The following is a 24,934-nucleotide window of genomic DNA, read 5'->3' on the forward strand; positions in this document are numbered from 1 at the left end:
ATGAGCTGGAGAAAGAAATGGCAGACCATTCCAGAATCTTTGCCAGAAAGAAAGCCCCAAATGGAGTCACAACGAGTTGGACATGATGGACAAAGACTGAACACCAAGTGGTGGGTAACAACCCCATTTCTTATTTGCCTTTCTTCATATTTCTTATCTTCTCTTTGAATTTTCTCACATGCTTGGGGATTTTATTCTGGTGAGATGAAATAAATTTTTAGAGAAGTAGGGAGTCAGTTAGACCATCACTTATTTAACTCTGTATTCTTGATCTTAGAGGGTCTGTTGGAACATTTCTAGTTGAGTGGCCAGATGTACTCTCCTACCTGTGGTGGGTCCTTCATGTTTTGGTGATGATCAATGACCTACTTTTATATTTCTTCTGCAGCCTCTGGGATAGACTACAGATTTGACTGGCATGGTTTCATTTTCAGTTTCTCTCATCCATCAGGACATTGGTCCAAGTTGTGGAGATTGGAAAGAACTGGAAGATGGAATCCATAGTTAGCAAAGTCAGTGTGTTCTTCTTAGTGAAGAAGGAAATGAATTAGTATTAATAGAATTAATACAAGAGATTTATGATATCCCAGTGGAAGTGACTCTCATGGAGACATAATCCACACATCCAGTTTGCCTGTTGGATTTCAGGGAGACACAAAGAACAAATGAATTTTGAGTTGAAGTAGAATGAAAAGGAAATACTTAGTCCTAGATTCTTGGTCATCAAAGATAAGGACAAAAGTTCTGTGAAGTCACAAGGCCCTGTAGAGAAACGATCAAGCTCTTTTAGCAAAGGGGAGAATAAAAGGAGCTGTGTTTTGTTGGGTTTTTTCCCAAAATGACAACTGCTACTAAGTGGGCATCCTTGGAAGGCTGTCAAATGTGTCCAAGTCTATTGAGAAAAAGTGAGCATCTCTACATAGCAGCAGGGGGCTAAAGAAGCTGTGCTAGTTTTCAGCTGGCTCTTTCCACACAACAATGATGACAATAGCAATTTATATAGTACCTACTATGTGCCAGATGCTGTGCTAAGCACTGTACAGTTATTAATCCATTTGATCCTCACAACAGTTCTAAAAGGTAGGTGCTGTTATTTTTGCAGCAGACAGAGGTTAAGAGGCTTGCCCAGGGTCACACACTTGGTACATGTGAGAGGCTTGATCTGAACTCCAAGTCTAGAACTCTATCCACTGTGCCATCGTGACGCTCCATTAATATCTTACATGTTTGCACGTATCAGACAATGACATGGCAGAACCAGGGGACAGCAAAAGTCTTAGATGGTCACTTGCAAGGTTCTACTGCCCACCAGTCATGGTGCAGTTGGATTATAGTCATCTGACCATTGTCTGAGAATATGTATATGAGAATGCCAATATATATACAACCCTGTCTAAGAGAATTTTTCTCCCTAATGGGTAAAGGTGGAGGTGATACACAGGATAGTTAATAGAGCCTCAATATCCAAATTTCATTGTTCCTCTGTTGAAAATGAAGATGAGACTGTTGAAAATGAAGATGAGTAACTATGACATTTTTCATGTGGAGGAGGGCATTTAGGTGCCCATTTCAGAAACCCCTTACTTTTGGTTCAAAAACATAGTATTTAATCATCAGCTCTGACTTTTAAAAGGTATTCAATTTTAACATAAACTATTGAAAGGCACCACTACAACACCTCCTTTTATAGACAAAACTATAGATATTCCAAGTTCTAGCATTTGGTGTGGGTATTTAGTAGCCATTGTTATCCCACAGGATGTTATTACTGTATTTTAAAAATTGTCTTTATAACGAGCAGTTCCTTTTTTTCAGATGTTACAGATCTGATGCATTTCTCTTTTTTCTATAATAGTAGGTACAGGGTCATAATAGGCTAGTTTGTGAGTCTATCTGAAAAGAGAGTCCCATTTTTTACTTCAGAGGCACCAGATTTCCATTATGAAAAAGCATTGGGTGTCAGGCTATAATGAAATGCCCTGGCATATCTTTTCTTTGACTGCTGGAATACTTGTTTGGTGTAACTGGGCATGAGAATACCTTGGGCAATCTTTAATATGTCCATGAGCAGACACTCCAATCAATGACCATCCAGTAATACCCCAGAAAGGATTCTAAGCATACTTTACAATTTTGGGAACCTCCATGTCTACTTTAATGGTGATCCTTCCTAACTTCCCGATAACCTCTTTCAGATATCTAAAAAATTCTATTTTTTCTCTATTGAACAATACATTTTTCTAACTTTGTTTAGATATTGTACTTAATAAGACTGATCAGAGCACTATGGACTACTTAGATGTGTTTAAGGAAACGACACTACCATGATCTTGTAGAACTGGGAGACAAAGCTCATAAAAAGCTACAATGCGGTGGAGGTTGAAAGGGATTCACATTATTGTAACTACATCTCAATGGCTCCATTTCATTTGTATCCCTGGTAGGCACAGGTGACATTCTGTGTTACACCATTTTCACTAAAATCCACCATAGTCCACCGAGGTCTAGCTTGCTGGAAAATGTTGACCTGTTCCAACTGGTACAGGGGGCCAGAAATAAAAAGAAGATGGTCCTAGTCTGTGATGATGAAGCCATTAAGGGTCTGATGATCATATGACACACTTAGATTTTGATATTTTAACAAATAATAAAGATACTGCCATCTTGGTGGAAGAGGGACAGTAATATGAACTTTTTTTTGATGTTAGTGGCCAAGAATTCAAGGAGGTTTATGTTCTTGTCTCGTGTCCTATGAAGAAATTGATAATTTTATTGGGGATGGGGGCCCCTGAGACCGGATTATTCATTCAATCTTGGTTACAGTGAGGTGTCAAAATAAATGCTTTGCCAATGCTAAAAAAAATACCTTAGTTTCTAGATTTTAGGATTAATGTAACGGTAGTTACTTGGTATGCCTAGAGGTACTGATGGAGGTAGTGAGGGACATAAAATATTACCTATTTTGATCATCAAGAAGTGTAGGGAAGGTACAGGGTCATCTTTTAAATCACAAGAATTAGTGGGAACAATCATCAGTGGCATAAAATCTGAAAGTTCCACATTTGGTTTTATTTTTTACATTACCTTATAGGCAACTGGTTTTGTAAGTAATGGAATTCATCTGGTTACAATGACTGTTATTTTTTTTTTTACATTACTATGGTACCATATGCTGTAAAGAGATGTTTCCTGCTGACTGCATAATGATCTAGAAAGTTTCATGAGGTCTCAGAGTACATTAAGGCCAGAGTCCAGAGTGTGTGCTAGCGGGGAGTTCTAGAACCAGAGGCAAACATAACTGGGCCATCTGACTCCATGGTCCTGGGTGGGAGGTGTGGAGGAGGTCATGCACTCAATAGCAGTTCAAGTAAGCCTCAATAATGATAATTCTGTTTCCAAGTTTCTTTGTACATAGGGTACCCCCAGAGTGGCCATGGCCAAAATAAACACAAGAATCTCCTACAAATTGCTATTATCCTTGGGGTGTGGGGTGGTAGAGGGAAGAATAGTGAGGCAAATTTGGCCTGTTTCTTTTAATTCAAGTAAATAGATGGCTTTTTGTTAGGTCTAGAGGGATATATGTGGGGGGGGGGGGATTAGAGAAGGAAAAGAGTACTTAAAATACCTAATTTTATTATATAAGATCTTAGAAGGTGGTGACAATCCCATCCTGGACATTATTATATCTGATTAGGTCAGATTATCCCTCCCTACATTGGCCCATGAGTATCATCAATTTATTCCATTAAGTATTTTGGCCAGGAATTCAGAAGGTATAGATAGGAGCTCTAGGAGAACTTCCTGATTTCTCAGTTGAGCATGAAGAGGATTATTAAAGATCCTCTGGACATTCTACGAAAAGACCTAGGGACCGTCTAGCAGTGAGCTGTTTTGGTTTTGTACTCAGCAGTTTGCCCAACTCATGAGATCTGATGGTGTCTTTTTATAGCTCAGGACCCTCCAAAGGACTCACATGAGCTGTGCCCATACAAGGTCATTCTCTCTTTGGTTGGCAGCTCCTACACTCAAGTTTTGTTTTGTTTTTTTTTCTGAGAAAATGTCCAAAATAAAACAGGCATATGAAATGTTTAGGTTTCCTCACATATGGGCAATTTGAAAATCTCCAATGCAAATAGCTCGTTAGCCATTCCAGGGAATCAAACACACCATAGGGTGGAGAAACATGGGGTAGAAGTGACTCTGGAACAATCGCTCACTTTAATATGAAAATGCATGACTTACCACAATAGGAGGGTTGCCTAGATCCAATTTTCTTCCTCCCATCTGAGAATCCCAACCTCCATAGTATGAATTTAGCCCCTCATGTGTAGGGTGCTGCTTCTCCTACTTTTAGGAGGATAATACTAAGGAAATCCTCTGCTTTTAAGGATGCTCATGTTTAAAAACTTGAATTCAGAAGCTCTACAACTTTGGGTTACTTGCAAGGAAGGCAACTCCCAAAGTTAGTACTCCCTAAGAAATCTCTTTTCTGTGACTAGAAGGCTAGATTTTGTGATCATACTGCCAACAGAATTTAAAATCCCCTTTCTAATATACAGGGGATTAGGGTTTAGGAATAGTGTCTTTGAATTTCTTTCTAAGATGAAGACCTTTTCTAAGAAAACCGACCTTGACTGAGTTACTTAAAGAGCTTAATCAGAGCCAAGAAACCAGCAACTTGTTTGCATCTTTCCTTTTTCAATGTATCCATGAATCATTAATTTTATCAATGCCAGTAATATTTCCAAATGTTCAGATCTCATTTTATCCACACTTTTACTTTTTGGGTACCTTTTGTCCATGTTCTGAAATAAATCCTCCATGATGGACCTATAAAATGCCTTTATTTAAGACTTTTCATATTTAATATGAATAGTGCTCCTTCTTTTTAATGCCCAAGCTAGGATAAGAAGATGGTTTAGGGTTTGTTGTGACCTATAAAAATTCTTTCTTATACCATAAGGGTTACCCATGATGATAGTACCTTGTATGTAGCCAAGAAATAAAACTTTAAAAACATAATATTATATTATATGGTGATGTATGATATAAATAAAATAAGTAATAATGAACTCACGTACCCATGAAATCTTGATATTAAAAGAAATATAAACAATACGAATGGATATAAATCCTATTAATTTCTTGGCTTACAAAGTGAATAAAACATTTTGTTTGAAAACATTCTGACATTTTATTACAAAAGTTGAAGGAAAAGATTTTCAAGGTTGTCTACTCATTAAAATTGCCATTATCAGGATGCAAGTCGTGTTTTAATGATATTTTGGCCCAGCTTCATTTGTAGAAAAAAATCAAAAATAGTTTCAATTTGCTGTACATACTCATCTTTTATATTACTCAAGGTACAAATGATGCAAGGTGGATTTTTAGTTAGTCAATTTTTTGACAGTGAAGTAATATATCATTCACCTAAATTCATTTCCAAGAACCATGACACAGGCTTTCATGGAACTCAAAAATGTGTTCTTGCTTATATCAGAGAAGGAAAAATTACAAATAGACTAATATTAAATAAAATGCACCAATTACTTAGATACCAGTCAAGTTTTTAGAAATAAATTTTAATTTATTTTAATTCATTTTAAGAAATAAATTCATCCATTGCTTTAGAATTTTTTTCCTTTCTAATTTCTTTTATCACAATCAAAATATTGATTTTTCTCTTTGTTACAATAGTAAAACATTTCTAGTAATACTTTAAAGTTTGCTGAGAAACAGCATGAGGTAGCAAAGAGAATGCTGGGGTCAAAGCCAATGATGACCAAGTTCAAGGCTTACCTCTGACACATACTGGTATGAGACCTTGGTTGTCGGATAAGAAAAAAAAGAATATATGCAGCATATTCTGTGGTATAGATATGATTCAATAAGCCAGAGGAAGTATATACCAATTAGGTGGGAAGAGAAAGGAATTTAGAACTCTGAGTTAACTTGACATAATTTAAGTTCATACTTTTGTCAAGCATATCACCATAGAAAGCACACACACAGACACACACACAATTCGCTAATTGATGAAAAAAACTCTTACAAGTGGCAGTAAATACTTTCTTTAAGTAAACAAAGTAAATATTTTCTTTTGTTCCTTGTTGTTTGATGGTTTTTCAGTTGTATCCAACTCCAGTTGAGATTTTCTTGGCAAGATACTAGAGTGGTTCGTCATTTCCTTCTCCAGATCATTTTTGGTTTGTCATTTCCAGTTGAGAAAACTGAGGCAAACAGTATTAACTGGCTTGCCTAGAGTCACACAGCTACCAAGTGTCTGAAGTCAGATTTGTACTCAGGGCTTCCTGACTTCCAGCCTAGGCTCTATCTACTGTGCCACCTAGCTGTTTTCTTTTTTTCCTTGGATTATAATAAACTACACAGTAAGCGAAAGGTGAATCCCTATAATAACATTCTCTTGAACAACTTTTTAATAAAGAAAACATTCTGTATTCTAATGGAATTTGGGTGTGTTGAGGGGGGTATTTTGTGGGGTTATTCCTTAAGAAAGAAAGATATTTTATGAAGGTCAGGGTCCTTTATCCAATTCTGAAGCTATAATAAGCAAAACGTACAAATACTGAAGGGTATTTTGTTATCTTTCTCATGGACAAGCTCCTGTCTGAATTATTTTTATCTCAACTCCTTCTTAGAGGATTTATATTAACCCCTAGTTCATTCCTATTTTACTATTTCTGAGTTTATAACAGTGTATTGGATGAAAAATAGTCTTCTAAAATCCATTCTGTTTCAATACTATCTGTCCCCACTAGCACTCAAGTTAAATATACATACCCCATGTAAAAGAAGCTAAGTACAGCATATTCAATGGACACTTGACAACCACCACTTCCATTTCTCAGACTTATTACATCTCCTAAATACATCATGGAGATAGCAAAATCTGTTTTAATGATAAATGAGAAAATCTCTTAGAACTCTATAGTTCTGAGGACTTTTGTTATTGTTACTTAAAGACTTTGAGGTTTATAGTCACGAATAACTTTTCTGAGTACGTTCCTTCAGAAAACTGTTTTTTATCAGATTTTCCATTATTATCAAGCAATATTAGGTATGCCCACATATACGTAATGTGCAGCTAGGTAGTGCTACTGCTAGAGTGCCAGGTCTAGAGTCAGGGAGACTCATCTTTGTGAGTTCAAATCTGGCTTCAGACACTTATTAGTTGTGTGACCCTAGAGAAGTCACTTTACTCTGTTTGTCTCAGTTTCCTTATCTGTTAAATGAGTTGGAGAAGGAAATGGCAAAGTACTCCAGTGTCTTTGCCAAGAAAATCTCAAAAAGGGTCACAAAGAGTCAGGCATGACTGAACAGCAATATATATATACACACACACACACACACATATATATATATGTATCTATATGTGTGTGTGGCAATATCCTACATACTGAAATATTTAAGAGGTAGGGATCTATGCTCTCTCAAAGGCTTTATGACATTTAAATCATATGTAAGAACATATTTGAAGAAATATGTATTACCAAGACTACCACCTTAATTCAATCTCTTATTATTTTATTACTCCATGACTATAATAATCTCAGTAGTTTTTGTTCCACATTAATTTATTCTGCATATCACCACCAGATTAATTTTTACTAAATTAGTTTTTACTAAAATGTTAATTATGCAGATTATACTTAAAAATTAGTTGTACATTTTTCAAAGAACCAGTTGATAAACTTTTATCAGCAGTCCCTGGGTATAAGGACAATATTAAAATTGAACTCAAAAACTAGAACTAATAATATTACTACGGAAGCTGTTATGTGCTCAGGCTTAAAATAAGTTAGGTAGCACATTCAAATTTTGTTTGTTTCTCTTTAATTTGATGTTACCTATCTCTCAGAATCTGGATTCATGTGATATTCTGGGAGTATGTCTGAATTACATGCATAGATCAGGTAAAAGTAAATTTTATGGCAGAGTTATCTAATTCTCACGTTCCTCTGTTTTATTTCACCTGACAAGATTTGGTATGAGTGTCCTTGAAAAAGGCAGAAGATTCCATTTCTTTATCAGGCTGAGAAAAGGAGCAGTTGGAGAAGGAGGGAACCTAATAGAAAAGATGTTAATGATGATAAATGGAAAAATCTGGTCCACGTTTTTCAGGCTAGCAGAAATTTTGGCAAGTAGAAGAAACTTTTCTTTTAATCTAAGAGAAAACATAAGACAGCTCCTGTTTGTGCTATTTTTTTACTCGGGAGGCACAGTTGGTCTTCTTAGCAATTTATGGATTATCATTCATTCTTTAATAAATAAATAAAGAGATTTTCTTAACTGCCACTTCATGTTTCATTTCATATAATTAAGAGTTCTCTGAAAGAAAATATTAGTGTTCCTTTCAATTCTTAAACAGCCTAAGAATGCTGTGTATTTAAATGATTTATTTATACTCGTTAGAAACATTTTTATTTCAGTCTTGGTGATTTTGCATTTAGTCTCTATAAAAGTCCAAATACAACCTTTTTTGTAGCTTTAATTTTGTTGACAGAAAGTTGCACAAGGCTTGAAATAAGGTTGATAGTTTCTTGTAGTTTGTGTGTGCATGTGTACATGTTTCTATAGGCAGTGAGGGGACAAAGGGTTCTCCTATAAGAAGGTGCTAATTAGCAGTTCATAGACAACATTATAGAATCTAACCCTTTTTTCCCTCCTCAGTTATTTAGACACTATTATATGAATTTTTAACCTCAAAGAACACATTTTTTCAAGTAATCATCCGTCTCAGACAGTCGACTCCAAGAGTTGCGTCCCTGTTGCAGAACTGCCTACCATCCTCCATGGTGACGTTGGGCTATGGACTAGGCAGCAAACAGAGAGGCTGAGGCTTCTCAGTATGCATCACCATACAGATACCAGATGACTCATGATAGCTGAGGTGCAAGAGCAAGGAGAATAAAGGTTATACAGGGTTTACTTTCAGAAGTCCAGATCATAGTAGCCCAAAGCCCAAAAAGAGTTGGCAGTAGAGAAAGGCCATGTCTTTATGAAATAGTCACCATCAGTTAGTCAATAAACAAGCATTCATTAAGCACCTACTGTATTGCCAAGCAATGTGTAAGTTCTGGAAATACCAAAAATGGGGGAAACCCACAGTCCCTTCTGTCAAGGAGTCTACAGTCTAATTTGTAAACACCCAGGTACAACCAATACTTATACATACAATAAATTAAAAATCATTAATAAAGGGAAGACACAAAGACAAATTAGGACTGGGAAAGTCTTCCTGTAGAAGGTGTTATTTTAGCGGGAACTTGAAGGAAGTCAGAGAAGCCAGGAGACAGAGGGGAGAAGGGAGAAAATTCTCAGACAAAGGGAACAGCCAGTGAAAATGCCTAGAATAGAGTATAATGCAGCTCAAACAGCAGGAACACCAGTATCCTTGGTTCACAAAGTATGTGAGGAGAAGTAAAATATAAAAACACTAGAGAAATAAGAGAATACCAGGTTAAGAAGGATTTTGAATATTAATAAAGGATTTTCTATTTAATCCTGGTGGTGATAGGAAACTACTCAAGTTTATTGAATAGGGAGATACTACATGGTCAGACCTGCATCATCATCATCACATTTATACAGCACTTTAAGGTGTGCACAGTGTTGGGCAAGCATTTTATCCTCACAACAACCCTGTGAGATGGATGATATTCCTATTCTCATTTTACAGATGAAGAAATTGAGGCAAGTAGCAGGTGTTCTTTGCCCAGGTTACTATAGCCAAGTAAGTATCTCAGGCCAGAGTTGAGCTCATGTCTTCTAAACTCCAGATCCAGTACTCTATCCAATTTGCAACCTAGCTGTCTCTAAGAAGATCATTTTGACATCTGAGTAGAACATTGGTCAGTCTGAGGAGAGAGACTTGAGGCAGAGAGATCCACCCTAAGCTTATTGTAATGATTCAGGCATGAAATGATAAGGATCCAGACAATGTCAGAGGAGGGAAAGGGGTATGTGTGAGAGATGTCATGATATCAACAAACTTGGCACCACACTGGAGGTGGTGGATGAGTGTAAGGAGTTGAAGATAATACTTAGGGTGACTAGGAAGATGATGGTACTCTCTATGGTAATGGAGAATCTGGACAAACAAAAGCTAGGGTGCCAGGGCAGATAATGACGTCAGTTTTGGCATGAGTTTAAGATGTCCACGGGACACCATTTTGAGATGTTTTATAGGCAGTTGGAGATATGGTACTGGTAATCAGGAAAGAAATTAGGCCTAGATAAGTAAATCTTGGAAACATCAACATAGAGATCTACATCTAAATACAATGGCAGTGACTTGACCCAATAGACATAGAATCACAATTGTAAGTACACAGGAAAGGGAGTCAAGGAGCATAGATGGCTTATTTAATTCATTGGGAGTGTCGAATTGATTTAGAATAATACGAAGAGAGCTAGCACTGCCTATCCCATCTAGCTGATGCCCAGATGCCATAAGTGGTGCTGACTTACCTCTCTGTTCTTTTGGATGAGAGAGAACTCCGTTGGGTCCATTGGTGGATAACCCTTAGCAGCATCCATTGGAATGTGAACAGGCATCTACTCATCAATTTCATTAGTCATTATTTTATTTTACTACATCTGCCTGAAGACAATAAAAGTGAGTTGACTTCTTAATTTCCTTTAATTCAGACTTTTTGCTAATTCAGACTGTCCTTCCCTCCAATTAGTCTAACTTAGTGAGATTTTTTATTGCAATTCTCAACGTCTTTTAATGCATATTCAATTAGTATATTCTCATCTGCATATTTAAAATTTAAAATGATACTAGGTTCAGAGATAGAACAGATTACAATGTAAGGAGCCCTTTGACCAATGGATCTTGCTAGCATTCATTGGGGCAAAAAAGGAAGTATTTCTTAGTTAGCACTTTATTTCTTTTGTTGTAAGAGTGATTGATGTCTATAATTATAGAATATTGAAGGCTTAAATGAAATGAAGAAAAATAAGGATTTAGTAATTATCTACTACATTGTAATTGCTGTGAGTCCGGGGAACATATTTGATTTCTTCCTTGCCTCCCATCTCCAGTTCCTTTAACAAGACCTCGCATAACATAAATATCAGGCGCCTAGTCAAGGAAGAGCATGTTCATTCGTTCTTTTAATAAACACTATCATTATCTCATATGTTTCTCTTTTGGAGAGATACCAAGTTTAAATAAGATATTATCACCAGCTTCCTACAACTTGCAGAAACCTAACTAGAGTCAAGGGTCCCAGAAAGAGAATAGATCACAATAGAGGCCCTGTTTTGGGCTGGTTGATGAATGGTTTGCTCAACTATGACAGGGTCTTCACAAAGAGTATAAGGATGTATATCTGTGAGGAGGTCCAAATAGGAGAGAAAATACAACGTCCAAGAAAGAATAGTGCAGAAAGACATATTAGACAAGTCAGAGGTAGAAAGTTCTGAAGGTGATTTAAAAGAGATGAGTGTTCTTTGATATTGTTGGATGGGTCTAGTAAATCTGCCTTCTCGTTCTTAAGGGGTCAACTCCCTCCCAGTCTTCTGGCTGATCAAAGTTCAACAGGTTTTGAGTAGCTAATGAATCAGTGAATTTGGATATTTTTAAAGTAAACCTTCTCCTATAAGGCATATCATTATATCAGCCTATTCATATCTATAATCAAATCCATTTAGTAAGGTAAAAGTTCTCTCTGCGTGACAGTAGTCATTTAGACAGATTTGGTCTGATTCATTTTTCCATTGAGAATATATCTCAGTTGTTTATTTGATTCTAGGAAAATCCATAATATATAATATGCCATGCTTAAAGGCTTCCTATTTATTCAGTCAGAATTTGAACAATGTCTTTTGTTAAATATCAACAAATGTTCATTTTGAAAGCATTTAACAAATGTTAAAGACAATTAAGACATAGTACTTAATGCCATCTCAAATACTGGAATTTTGATAGAATATAGAATTGAATGGTACATTTTGTAACAATTTGTGTGTACTAAATATTTTTACATGTGACGATCAATTTACATTTGCATTCTTGAAAAACAGTAATAATAAAAATAATAATAGCTGACACTCATTTAATCCTCACAATAACCCTAGGAGATGGGTACCACTATTATCCTCATTTTACAATTGAAGAAACTGAAGCAAATAGAGGTTAAGTGACTTGTCCAGGGTCATACGGCTCTAATTGTAAACAGAAGAACATTTAAAAATACCACTAGACTCATTTTCTGTCCCCCACGCTACCCCCAGACACAAGTCTGACTCTTACACTATTTCACATATAAACATTTTCTGTACAACGTTACATCTACTTTTCAATATGCATGGTATAATGCTTCATATTGATATTTACATAGGGTTCCAGCAATGTATGTGAAGATAGCTAGGTGGTGAGGTGGAGAGAGGGTTGGATCTGGAGTTAAGATGTCCTGAGTTGACATTTGGTCTTAGACACTTATAGCTCATAACCCTGAACAAGTCACTTAGATTTTTTGTGCCTCAGTTTCTTCATCTGTATGATGGGAATAATTGCAGCACCTACCTCCTGGGATTATCATAAGGAATACATGGGATGGTATTTGTAAAGTGCTTTGCAGACCTTAAAATGCCATATAAAGGTTAGTTTTTTATTGAAAATGCTGTCAGGTAACTTCATCTTTGTTAACTTCAGACCTTCCTTTCTTTCATTTTCATTCAATGCCTGGTTTTCTGCCCACTCTCTCCTATCCCCCGAATGCCCTCCAACTGAAAAGTCATCTCATCAATACCTTATGCAACTAAGCAAAACCTTACTCACATACCTCCCTTTCTACCCCATTCTTTTACATCATTATACCTCACTCCTTATTACTTCTGACTTGTAGATAAAGAGCACAGCAAGTTTACGTATTCTTTTGTGACATTTTGTATATTTGCTGCTAACTGAGGTTATCAAATCTTGGTTCAAAAGCTTAATGTTTAAAATTATAGTCACTAGCATTTTCAGGTTTGTAGTTACAACTGCTACTACTACTAATAATGGTAAGTAACACCTATAGTGCTTTAAGGTTTAGCAAGCAGTTTGCATATATTATTTCAGAAAGTTACTTGCCTAGTATCACACAGCTAGTATCTGTATGAGGCAGGATTCAAATTCTGATCTTACCAACTCCAAGTCCTGTGGTCTCTCTCTCCAACATGCTACCTATCCGCATGTTAAATGAGCTTCTACTGTATTTTCCCATACATATAATCATAAATTTCTTTAAGAACACTTTAATATTTTTTCTAGTAAGCAAAATAAACCTAAAACAATCATTAGTTTCTCAGTAAAGGAGAACAGTGGTGAAAAAAGGAATGAACCTAAGGTCTAAAGAAAATAGTAAGGAAGCAGATGAAATGAAGATAACAGTTGGTCAGGGAAGCAAGATTTAAAAGAACATAAATGAAAAGGTTGTTGCAAAGTATTTATTGAATTCCGTCAATCTGCTAAATTTACCCCAGAGGAAAGAGTAAAACAAAATTATTAATAGACTATAAACTCCTTGACATCAGGAATTATTGCACAGATGTGTTCATATTTCTGTTGGCAAGGACATAGTTCCTGCTTCGTAATTGTTTAGTTGAATTGAATTAGGAGAATGAAAGTAATTGACGTGCCACAATAGGTAAGTTATAAATACCTTTACTCAGAATAGAATCTTGGATTTAAGCACCACAAGTGTCATGTAACTGAATCCGTAGATACTGGTAGCTATTCCTCAAAGATACGTATTGTGTAACCTGTAAATTCCTTCAGACTCTGAGAGGCAATCTCCCTCAACGATATTCCCACAAAGTAATGATTCAGAATTTACTGAAAGACTTCTACCTCCTAATTTACTTCCTCTGCACTGTTAGGTAACTCTAATTATTTGAGAGTTTCTGTTTATCTCATCCCCAAAACTGCCTTTCTAAAAATCATATTCTTTCCCTCTAGTTCTATAGCGTATATGGTGGAGATTAATATGAGGTAAAATTTGGCATCTTGTATGTGACCAGATTGTGAAGGACCTTAAATATCAAAGAGAGTTCAAGATTTACTTGACAAAAGGTGGCCAACTAATATTTTTGAGCCGAGAAGTGATGCTACTATATTAACAAGAGTAGTCTGGTACTTTGGAGGGTTAGGATTAGCAAGGAGACCAATCAGATGACCTTCTTACAGTGATAATATGACCTTAAAAATGGTGACAACAAATAAGGAACTGGAGCTGAGAGATACTGAAAAGGCAGAATCAACAAGACTTAGCAACTGATTGGTTCTGGATGGGGAAGAATAAAAGATTTCAAAATGGGAGACAGAGTGATCTATGGTACCACAAAAAGAAATAATGAGCCCACGTACTAGATAATCATAATACCTACATCTCCGATTTATTGTAAGGATAAAATGTGACAATGTTTGTAAAGCAATTTACCTGCTTTAAGGTGTTATATAAATATTAACTATTTTAAAAAAGGAAAAGATAAGCTCAGTATTATACATTTTGAATTTTAGTTGCAGAAGTAATGTTCTGACACAATTGTGCTGTAGATAGATAGTAATTTTACTGTTGTCCTGTATCTTTCCTCCCCTTTGTGGCCAAACTCCTTGAGAACCTCATTTACAGTAGGTGTATCCACTACCTTTCCATTTACTCTCATCTTGCTTCTCCACAATCTGCCTTCTGATTTCGTAATTCAACCAAAATGACTCGCTCCCAAATTATTCATGATACCTTATTTGCCAAATCAGATAGGTAGAAGAATAATCAAGAGAGATTGGTTTCCTGAAAATCAACAAGGAAGACAAAATGATTTACAGTGTCAAAGGCTACAGAGGTCAAGGAGAATGAGGACTGAGAAAAGGTCATTGAAGAAAAGGTCATTTAATTTGGCAACTAAGAAATCAGTAGGAACTTTGGAGAGGGCAGTTTTGGTTCAGTGATAACGTCAGATGCTAGATTGTAAGGGATTGATTATTTGGTGTATATCCATATTGTTCCACCTGACAGAATGCAAAATTGGTAAACAATAAAGCCATTTCATGTGAGATGGGTGAAAGAGAAGATAGTGGCAGAAGACATCTGAGTGATAGGATAAGAGGAAGAGGGTGGAAGAGGGAGCTCACAGCAAATGGGGCCTCAATTTTTTTTTCCCATAAAATATGAGGTAAAGTTCTCAGCAAAAAGAGTGGAGAAATAGAGGGAACCATTGGAGGCTTAACTAAGGATGAAAAGAGAGGGAAGGTGAGTTTATAAGGCAGGTAGGGTAGTATTGCCTAGCAGTAGTGAGGGCCCAGATGAAGTTGTATAATATAAATTTGTAGTTAACCCACTCAGAAGTGTTGCATGATCTTCACCATCCTTATTCAGCAGCACATTTGTGGGACAGAAATCAGAGAGTGATGGGAGCGATTCAAGGCTGAGGCTTGACTGGGCATAATTGGTGATAGGATAAGTAGGCTAGAGATTCAAGAGAGGAAGATGGTGTTGAGCTGAATTGGTCCAGATGTCAAGGTGTCAAGATGAGTAGAAGAAGAGACAGTGACTAAAGTAGGGGAGATGGCATTTAAATTTGACATTTAAAGCCCTTCACATTTGACCCTAATATACTTTTCCTGTCATATAACACATATTCTTTCACATACACTGTGGTCCAGCCAATATGACCTTTTTAACTATTTCTCAGTATGGTATCTAGGTGGTACATTGGATACAGTGCTGGTCCTGGAGCCAAGAAGTCTTAGTTTCAAATCTAGCCTCAGATATTTGTCAGCTTGTGATGTTGGGCACGTCACTTATCCTCTGTCTACAGTTTCCTCAATTGTAAAACAGAGAAAATAATAATACCTACCTCCCAGGACTGTTGTGAAACTCAAATGAGATAATATTTACAAAGTGTTTAGCACAGTGCCTGGCACATAGTCAGTCCTTAATAAATACTCTTTCCTTTTTTTTTCCTTTCCTTCCTGATCACATATTGTCCTCATCTCCCTTCTCCAAGCCTTTACACTGGTTCCTCCCATTTCTTTTAAGGCTCAGATCAAGCCTTTTCTGTTCCCTCAGTTACTAGTCCCTTCTCCCTGCAAAAATTAGCTTGTTTATTTAGTATATATCCATATTATTCCACCTGACAGAATGTAAGCTCCTTGACTGTGTAAAATTTCATTTTTGTCATCATATCTCCAGAGCCTTGATTAGTGCCTGGGATCCCATAGATGTTTAATACATAATTATTGCTAGGTAGTTAGCAATGTCCAAAGCTACCATCAAGGCTATGGACTTGAGACAAAAGCCATTTGATTTGTAGTTTAAGTCATTAGTGTCCTTTGAAAGAGAAGTTATAGTCATTAGAAAGCTAACTTGAGTAGAAGCCAAACTGCAAGGGATTGAAGAGAGAGGAAGTAGGAAAGAGATAAGGTGTCTGGTATAAACGTTTTTAGGAAGCTTAGTTATGAAAGGGTGGAAAAAATAGAGTGATACTTGAATGAGAAAAAGACCTTCCTCTTCCTTTTTAGAATTGAGTACACCTAAGAATATTTGTAAGAAACAGGGGGCCTACGAATGGGACAGATTCTGTGAGGAACATGATCATGTCAGTTTTGGACATATTCATTTTGAGATGCCAGAAGGTCATCGAAAAATTCATTATGAGCTGGCCATTAATATTGTTTAATTTTTGACTTATGTGTCAAGAGCTTAGGTTTTATTATATTTTCTCATTTAAAATATAATAATACCTGAGTCTTGGTACATGTTGATTATGAAACTTCTTACCAGCATAAACTTAACAATACCATCCTGCTTTAGAAATGCATATGGAAATTCTTGGCAATTAAAAAAAAGAGGGAGAAAGAGAAATAAAGTCCAGCGTAGACTATACTTTGTCAATATAGAGAGAGAACCAGACAGAGAAGAAATCCCCACCCCAGACCAGGCAAGGGCAGCATATCACTAGGCAAATTATGCTGTCCTTGTGCACAGGCGTTACATTACACAAACTGTTCTTCTAAGTGAGAGAATTTGTCCCTTAGAAACTGCTCGTTGGTACATTTGGATGCTATGTATCATGTTAAAGATCCATAAATGTCACCATGGTGGGGTTAGATATGATGCATTGTAATATCTTCCCCAAATCTGCATAGAGTTCTTCTGTTCAACAGATTGCTGTGATGCATTGCTTTAGAAGCCTTACCGCAGTGCTTCAGGGACACTCTGAGATGCCTTATGGGAATCTCCCTAAATCATCATCCTGTGGACAGAAATACTAAGAGACTAGGATATCATTTTTTTAGACATGACAAAAAAAATCCTTAAGTGAAACTTTTTATATTTATGGTATAGAGTTTTTCTGCCAATATTTTGTGATTTATTATACCTCTTTATTATGAAAAGTAAAAGTGACATATCCCTCTTCCAATAAGAAAATTGGTGGGCTTTTGATTTTAGTGTCATCTCACTACTCCATAAGTTCCTCATTTTCCACAAGGAAATTTTTATTATTGTTGTGTATCATCATTAATAAACAACCCAGGAGCTTACCCCCTTTCAATGTAATCAAACCTATATGCTCTCAACATTTACATTTTCCACCTTGTCCTGGATTGTTTCTTGTAGGTACTCCGAGGAGAAATCGTCCCTCTTGAGGAAAATGTAAACCATGTCAATGGCCTTGCCCGGCAGCTCACAACATCTGGCATTCAGCTTTCCCCATATAACCTCAACAGTCTGGAAGACCTGAATACGAGGTGGAAACTTCTGCTGGTAAGCTTTCTGTGATCATCTTTATCATTCTGCACTGGAAAACAGGAAAATAGTCATTTCATTTTATCTTTGTGGCAACATTTTGCAAACGTGGATACTCAGAACCACTTGGCAAACTTCTCCAAACCTAAACTTTGAAGAGTTTAAGGTCATCACCAAGTCTAATAATAGCACTCTTTTTAGTGACTATATTGTCATCTCTCAAACCAGGACTTAATATTTTGCAAAATAAAATAGTATACAAGTGACTATAATAAGTTAACTGAACTGGTGATATCAGGGTACACTTATCTATTTGTCTCAAGGTTGATAAAGCACCTTTCTTATAAAGAGTGTAAAAAAATCTCATTTGTTCATTGTTCATAATGATTCTGGGTCCCCAACCCGTTGGGCATCAGGTATCTCAATACCCACAAATGGACGCTCTTCACGATTTTAAAGTAATAAATAGAGTGAATTTTTCCCCCACAAGTGTAATCATATCCTCATCTGGATGGATTACTGGCAGGGAGACAGGACCAGAAAGAAGGACATATGGCCTTCAGTCCTCTTGAGCATACAACTACTACCCCATATGTCCATTCCAACAACTTCCCAAGTGTCCATAATGAAAAACCTACACCTGCTGTCAGTAATAATAAAATGTATTTGCATAAGGCTTTTCAAAGTAGTTACTTCACCCCATTTCTATAAGATAGTACAAATATTCTCATTCCCAGTTTTCAGACAAGGAAACTGAGACTCCGAAAGCAAAAGAGATTGTCCACACTTACATAGCTAACAAGTGCCAGAGCTGACATATCTTCTGATTCCATATCCATTGTCCTTATCATTAAACCCTTGTGACAATAACTAATGCTTCCAGTTTCAGATGAGTGACTGTCTGCGTTATCCTGCTTTAAATGCATAATGGGAAAGGATACCAAGAACGATGCTTGTACTTTCATAATTTCATAGTGCAATGTTGTGTGCTCTTGAGGGTAGAAAAGAAATCCAGGAAGGATGTGTGCTTTCAAGGCTTTAATGAAAAAATGATGAACCAGATCTCTTTTTCTCCCAAGAGTCCTTTATGGGTATAGTTCAAAATTCTACCAAAAAAAAAGATAATAGATCTTTAATAAATAAAAAAATTATAAAGCTGATATACCCTGTAAGATCCTGAAGCCTTGTAGGTGATAGAAGATCATGAAGCATCTGCACGATTGATTGTTTTAGGTTCTGTTGACAAAAGTGTGACAGAGCTAAATGGTTAGTTACATGCCTTTCTATGTCTATGTTATCCACACTCTGCTTAACTGTTGTATGCTATTAAATTCTTATCAGTACAATCCTTAACATATTTTCCATTTCAAACATAAACAAGAAAAGTAATAACTGTCCAAAGAAAATCAATGGCCACGTTTGTTTCATTCAAGCACATTTGAACTATATCTTAGAATTTGTTCAGACAGCTAAAAAGCAATATTCATTTTTAAAATGAGGTACACAATTTGTGATAGGAACCTATAAATTCACAAATGATGGTGAAAGATTATGACTTGTACAAAATCAACACTGAAACATTTTTTCTAGGAGCATTATTTATTTAGATATTATGTTTTAGAAAATATTAGCAATTTAATGTGAATCCATTCTTTAAAATGACTAAGAACTTGGTTGAAAATACGAGGAAATAAGATATCTGGGTGCCAGCAAAAGGCAAACATATAGTGAAATATGGTTCAATTTTTTTTGAAGTTGCTTCTAGGTTGTTCCTCTATTTTATATTATTGACACACTCTTAAGTCTAGCCTTCACATTTCTTCCCAAGAACATATGCCCCAATGTGTAACTAGGATGTTTTCATATAGTAACCAAAGTATTTTGGCAAAAAATCAGCCAGAGCTTTGGGCATGGGTAACCATGTCTTAATGAGCAAAGCAGTGTACATCCAAATTAAATATTTCATAAAAATGATTGGTGGAGACCATCTGTTTCCATTTTTGTCTTTCTATCCTCAGCACCTAGAACACATTGTAAATTTGTGAAAAATGCTTATTGCGTTGAATCTGTTATGAAGGTATGGTTTTTATCCTCACTGAAATCAGTATTCATTAAGATAGCTGAACTTGTGGTTAGACATGAGTTGCCTCCATCTGGACACTCAACAGTAGGTACTGGGAAAATTTGATCCAGTTTGATCACAAGAATGATAAATGCCAAGCCCTGAGGTCTAACTACCATTAAGGTACAAGTATTATATTATAGACCTTTTGGAGAAGAATACAGATAGTTTTGAAATATTTTCACCTACAAACTACTTATAATATGAAAAGAAGTTGCTGATCATGAGAGCATCAGCTCCTACAGCTTTCCCTCATCACCCTTCTCATAGGGGCAGGCAAGAAGAGGGGCAACTACCTCTATGTCTTGATGGGATCAATCAAGACAGGCACAGCTTGTGCTTCCCCTAAATCACCTCAAGCCTCAATGGGGGCTGGTTGAGGCAGGTACATGCATTCTTCCATGCATTCAACCCTAAGAGTTCTCCTATGGATTCCCCACATAAAGGAATATAGAGCAACAGACAAAGAAGGTATTTTGCCAACATTAAGCTGACAGGTTAACTTTAGCAATATCATCCTGTGCAAGTGTAGTAAATATCTATTATGTCACCCCATATTTCATGGCGCAACCTCAGTAAGACTGTCCATCACTATGATTCTAGGAATTACTATCTAGAATCCTTGGGGCTATTCTGGGAGTTATTATCTAACACCTGGAACTAGGTATTGCCATGTCCATAGATCCTGAGAAACTGAACTCAAAAAGGATAACAAAATCCTCCTTACTTACAAGTGGTTTGCCATTTTCTTCTCCAATGGATTAAAACAAACTTTCCCAGGGTCATACAGCTAGTAAGTATCTGAATTCAGATTTGAACTCAGGTCTTCCTGACTCCAAACCCAGCACTCTCTCCACTGAGCCACCTAGCTGCTGCCAACTTATCCACACCTTTCCTAAAATGTGTCACCCAGAACTGAATAATAATCATGTATTGTATGACCAGGACAGAGGTCAGCTGAACTGTCACTTCTCTCATGTATGCTATATATCTCTTAATGCAGCCTAGAAATGCCTTAGCTCTCTTGGTTCCCAGATCTCATTGTTGATTCATGTTGAACTTGCTGTCCACTAAAACTCAAAGATCTTTTTTCAGAAGAATCTAGGTTTCAGTTTACATATTGTTTTGTCCATTATACTGTGACCTCCTTTAGAAGCAGGGACTGTTTTGGCTTTTCTTTGTATTCCTAGCCCTTAGAGTGGTTCCCTGGAACATATTAGGTACTTAATAAATGCTTATTGACTTCAATGACAAATGCTTTCTCCCGGAAACCAGGAAAATGGCAACATAGAGTACCGAACTCTTAACAACCATACTCAGATTTAGTAGATTTAGATTCAGATCAAGTAGATTTAGTAAACCTTGTAGTTATTGATGAGAAGGAGGATTTTTAAAGGATTCAGGAAATGTGGATTTTTTTGCAATTCAAGCTAAACTTGTTTGTCCATTCAGTCAAAATGATAATATGGTAGCCTGCATAAACACTAAAGTAAAACTATATGACTCACATTTTCTTAAAAATTAATTACTTAGAAGTCAATTTTCTTCCTCCCTACTGTATCGTTCCTCCAGGATAAGTATAGTAAACATGAATTTGGCTATTTCTTTGGAAAACTGAAATCTATTTCAAACATTCAAATTTAATTGTACATACTATTCCGTTTGACTATAAATGTGTAGAAGAGAAGGGGGAAAGAAAGGGAAAAGATTCATTATCCAATTATCAGTGACAAAATAAGCTTTAAAATATACACACCTTCTTATGGATTTGTGTAGATGTGTTATTATTTTTGGAATTATATTCATTATAGTTTATAAATTCAGGCTTTATAGACATTTTTGTAATATAGAATATACTTGACTTGTTTTTAGTATTCTAGGCCCTTCTTTAATGACTCAGACATTAATTTTGAAAATTTCCCTTTATAGGTGATCCCTGTTCAATGCACCCATTAAAATCACACCTGTAGAATTGAATATAAAATTACCAAGCATTATATTCATCACAATTCTTAGAACTAAGCAATGATGCTAAAGTCAACCAAAGGTGAATTTCATGAATTAGTTTTTAAAGAAGAACAAATATTAATATTGGGTCAGCTAGAAATGGATATCAAATATAAAAGTGAAAAATTTATTTATGATGGACTTTATAAATATTTCAAAGACATGTATGTATATATGATCACATATATTATACATAAATACATATTGAGGTTTGTGGTTATTTTCTCTTGACAGACACATGAGCTATGTAAGGGAATATGAGGGAACAATTTCTCTGCATGTGCTGTATCTGTGTACAGCAGGAGTTACATGTGTTCCTTCATGTAAAGAGTACATGCTTCATAATCTGTAGAAGCTTTTGGATGGAAACAATCACTTTAAAAAGCTCAGTAAAATGAAGGTATTACCAGTTGTGAAGTTTCTTATAATAGATTAAGGGACAAAGTGTCATGAATTATGGATGAGACTTTACAAAACATAGCTTTTCTGCTTATGACTTTGTCGGTGCCTTTCTTACCTCCAAGGCACCATTACTTTTATAATTCTCCTAACACTCCAGATCAAACTGAAATTCTCCTTTCTGGCCACAATCACTTGTCTTTCCCTCTTGCTCACACCGTCATCTGTACCCAACCAATTCTTTGTCCTCACCAGAACCTTTGTTCCTGGAACCTTCCATATTTTCTGAGGCCATCATCCTGTTCTGGTTATACTTGGCATCCCAGTCAGCCATGCTCATGTCCAGATATTCCCATGAAACATTTGCCTTTACTCTCTAAGGTCAGGGTCATGAGATTAGATTTAATGCTAGAAGGAACCTTAGAGTCGTCTTTATCTCTTCTTCTTACTTCACCACATCCAAATAATTGTCAAGTTCAGCCAATCATACCACACCACAATAGCCCATCTTTATTCTCTCTTTCCATTACCACTACCATGTCAGGAGTGGCTACCATGTCTACTCCTCCCCCCGTCAGGACCTTCTAGCTACTCATTATTGAAATGATCTTCTTTCCTCTTGCCTCTCCTTTCTCTATTTTATACATACACAGTTACCAGCATTTTTATTTCTTATACATATCCCTTCCACCATCTGTTACCACTTTATTTTTCCAATCTTATTTTATATAATTCCCCTTTGTTTCCTCTAGTTTGAGGCAAATTCGACTGTATAGTATAGTGGAAGGAGCCCTGGATTTAAAGTTGAGACCTGAGTTCAGATTCTGGTTCTGTTATATACTTATGACTTTGAGCAAGTTACTTAATCTCTCTGGTTTTAGACTTCATCTATCCAGTAAGTGATTAGATTACATGTTTTCTAAAATACCTTCCAACTTTGAAACTTTGAGTATTTGTGTGTCTGTTTTTATAGTCAAAGTCCAAGGACTGCTATGTAGTTCAATGAATGAATGAATGTATGAAAAAACATTTAAGTGTTTATTATATGCCAGTCCCTGTGCTAAGTGCTAAGTATACAAACATCTCCTCACTCAAAGAGTTGATATTCTGATGGGAGAAGATAACACATAAAGGAAAGCTGCCAGGATGGGGAATAGGATGTAGTGCAAATGACCCAAGTGGTTGGGAAATAAATTGTAAATGATACAGTTTGGATACAGCCAGAGAGTATCATTGATTATATTAGCCAATGCCTCACTCCAGTTACACATCCAGCTCTGGTTTCTTAGGTCAGTTTTGTATATGGCATCATAGAATAGTGGACAGAATATTGGACAGAAAGTCAAGAGAACTAGATTTGAGTCCAGAGACTCTATCACTTGCTTGCAGTGTGACTTTAGGCAAATTACTCATAATCTATGAGAACAGTAATCATAGTTCTGCTAATGTGGCAGAGTTCTTAAAAAGGATTTTGTAAACTTAGAGTGCTATGTCAAAGTGGGCTGTTATTATGGAGTGAACTAAGGAGTAACCCAAAATTTTTTATAAAATCTGTCTTTCATCATCCGTCTAGAGTACTTCCTTCCCTTTCCATAAAGTCTGACATGGCCAGTATTAGAGCAGCACAACAGACATTTTCAGAAGTCTATTGTAACAGTCATTTATATTACCAAGAGAAAAAAGTGGGGGCATATGAGAAAGCACTGTCAACTTGAAAAGGATATCCTTGCCACAAAAAGATTCAGGACAGGTGAAGTTCAGTAAAGAGAGGAGAATGTCACACACAGGATATAGCCTTGGTGTCTTGGAGGCAACATGAAACAAGAACCAAGGACCAGCCAGTGAGGGAGATGAGCCCAAAGTGGAAATACTCCGGGTAGTCTAATGCTTAGTGGAACTAAGACCCAAATTCAAATTCAGTTTCAAACACTCTCCAACTGCGTGAGCCTAGGCAACTGAACTTCTATCTATCTCAGTTTCTTTAGCTGTAAAATATGGCATAATAATAGCACCTACCTCAGTTGTGATCCTTCTACAATGTCTGGAACATATATGTGTGTATACACACACACACACACACACACATATATATATATATATATAGTGTGGCTGTAAGTCACAGAATATTAGTCTTTTAAGATTTTAAAAAAAGAATATCAGTGGTCAATCATAGATAACTCATGGGTTCAACTGGCATCCTCATGAAAGAAAAGGTCACAATAGAGTTGCAGTGAGAATCAAGTGAGGTAACAGTTGGAAAGCAGTTGGCATAGTACCGGGCACATAGTAGGTAAATGCTTATTCCCTTTCCTTTCTCTTCCCTTCCCTACTTACAGGGATACTGAGCAGGACAGCCTTAATCACGACTGTGGTTCAGGTCTACCTTTAGAGATGAGCCTGCCAACTTTCAGTTGTTCCACATTAAGCTTCTGTCGTCCAATGGTAGAAACAAAGAAAACGTTATACTAGTATAACATTTATTTCAAAGCTAAACCTTACAAGTTCACAAACATTTTAGTACTGTTTATGTACTCATCTAGAAAGTAAGTCTGTTTCATTACTCATTATAGTAAGATTTGTAAATGACTTTGGGTCATATTTATCCATTTAAAGTTTTAAATGGCTTCATTTAAAAAAAAAAAAA

General features: G+C 36.3%; 1 protein-coding gene and 1 long non-coding RNA gene across 13 annotated transcripts in view; one reads left to right on the forward strand and one right to left on the reverse strand.

Annotated features, from left to right (window-relative positions):
- DMD (dystrophin) overlaps nucleotides 1-24,934 on the forward strand; it is a 2,329,373-nt gene that overhangs the window by 1,957,900 nt on the left and 346,539 nt on the right. For all 12 annotated transcript variants that reach the window (XR_011968542.1, XM_072616876.1, XM_072616880.1 and 9 more), the window contains one exon: nucleotides 17,634-17,780. Coding sequence is in view for 11 of the 12 variants with exons in the window: in XM_072616876.1 (XP_072472977.1) it covers nucleotides 17,634-17,780 (147 nt within the window). In the remaining variant the exon portion in view is untranslated. The remainder of the gene's footprint in view (nucleotides 1-17,633; nucleotides 17,781-24,934) is intronic.
- Nucleotides 17,726-24,394, reverse strand: LOC140508955 (uncharacterized). Its single transcript, XR_011968544.1, has 3 exons — nucleotides 24,307-24,394; nucleotides 18,928-18,998; nucleotides 17,726-17,814 (listed from the first exon to the last, which is right to left on the reverse strand). It is a non-coding gene; the product is annotated as an uncharacterized lncRNA (long non-coding RNA).

The sequence above is a fragment of the Notamacropus eugenii genome, chromosome 5 (genome assembly GCF_028372415.1).
Source record: "Notamacropus eugenii isolate mMacEug1 chromosome 5, mMacEug1.pri_v2, whole genome shotgun sequence".
NCBI classification, from domain to species: domain Eukaryota; kingdom Metazoa; phylum Chordata; class Mammalia; order Diprotodontia; family Macropodidae; genus Notamacropus; species Notamacropus eugenii.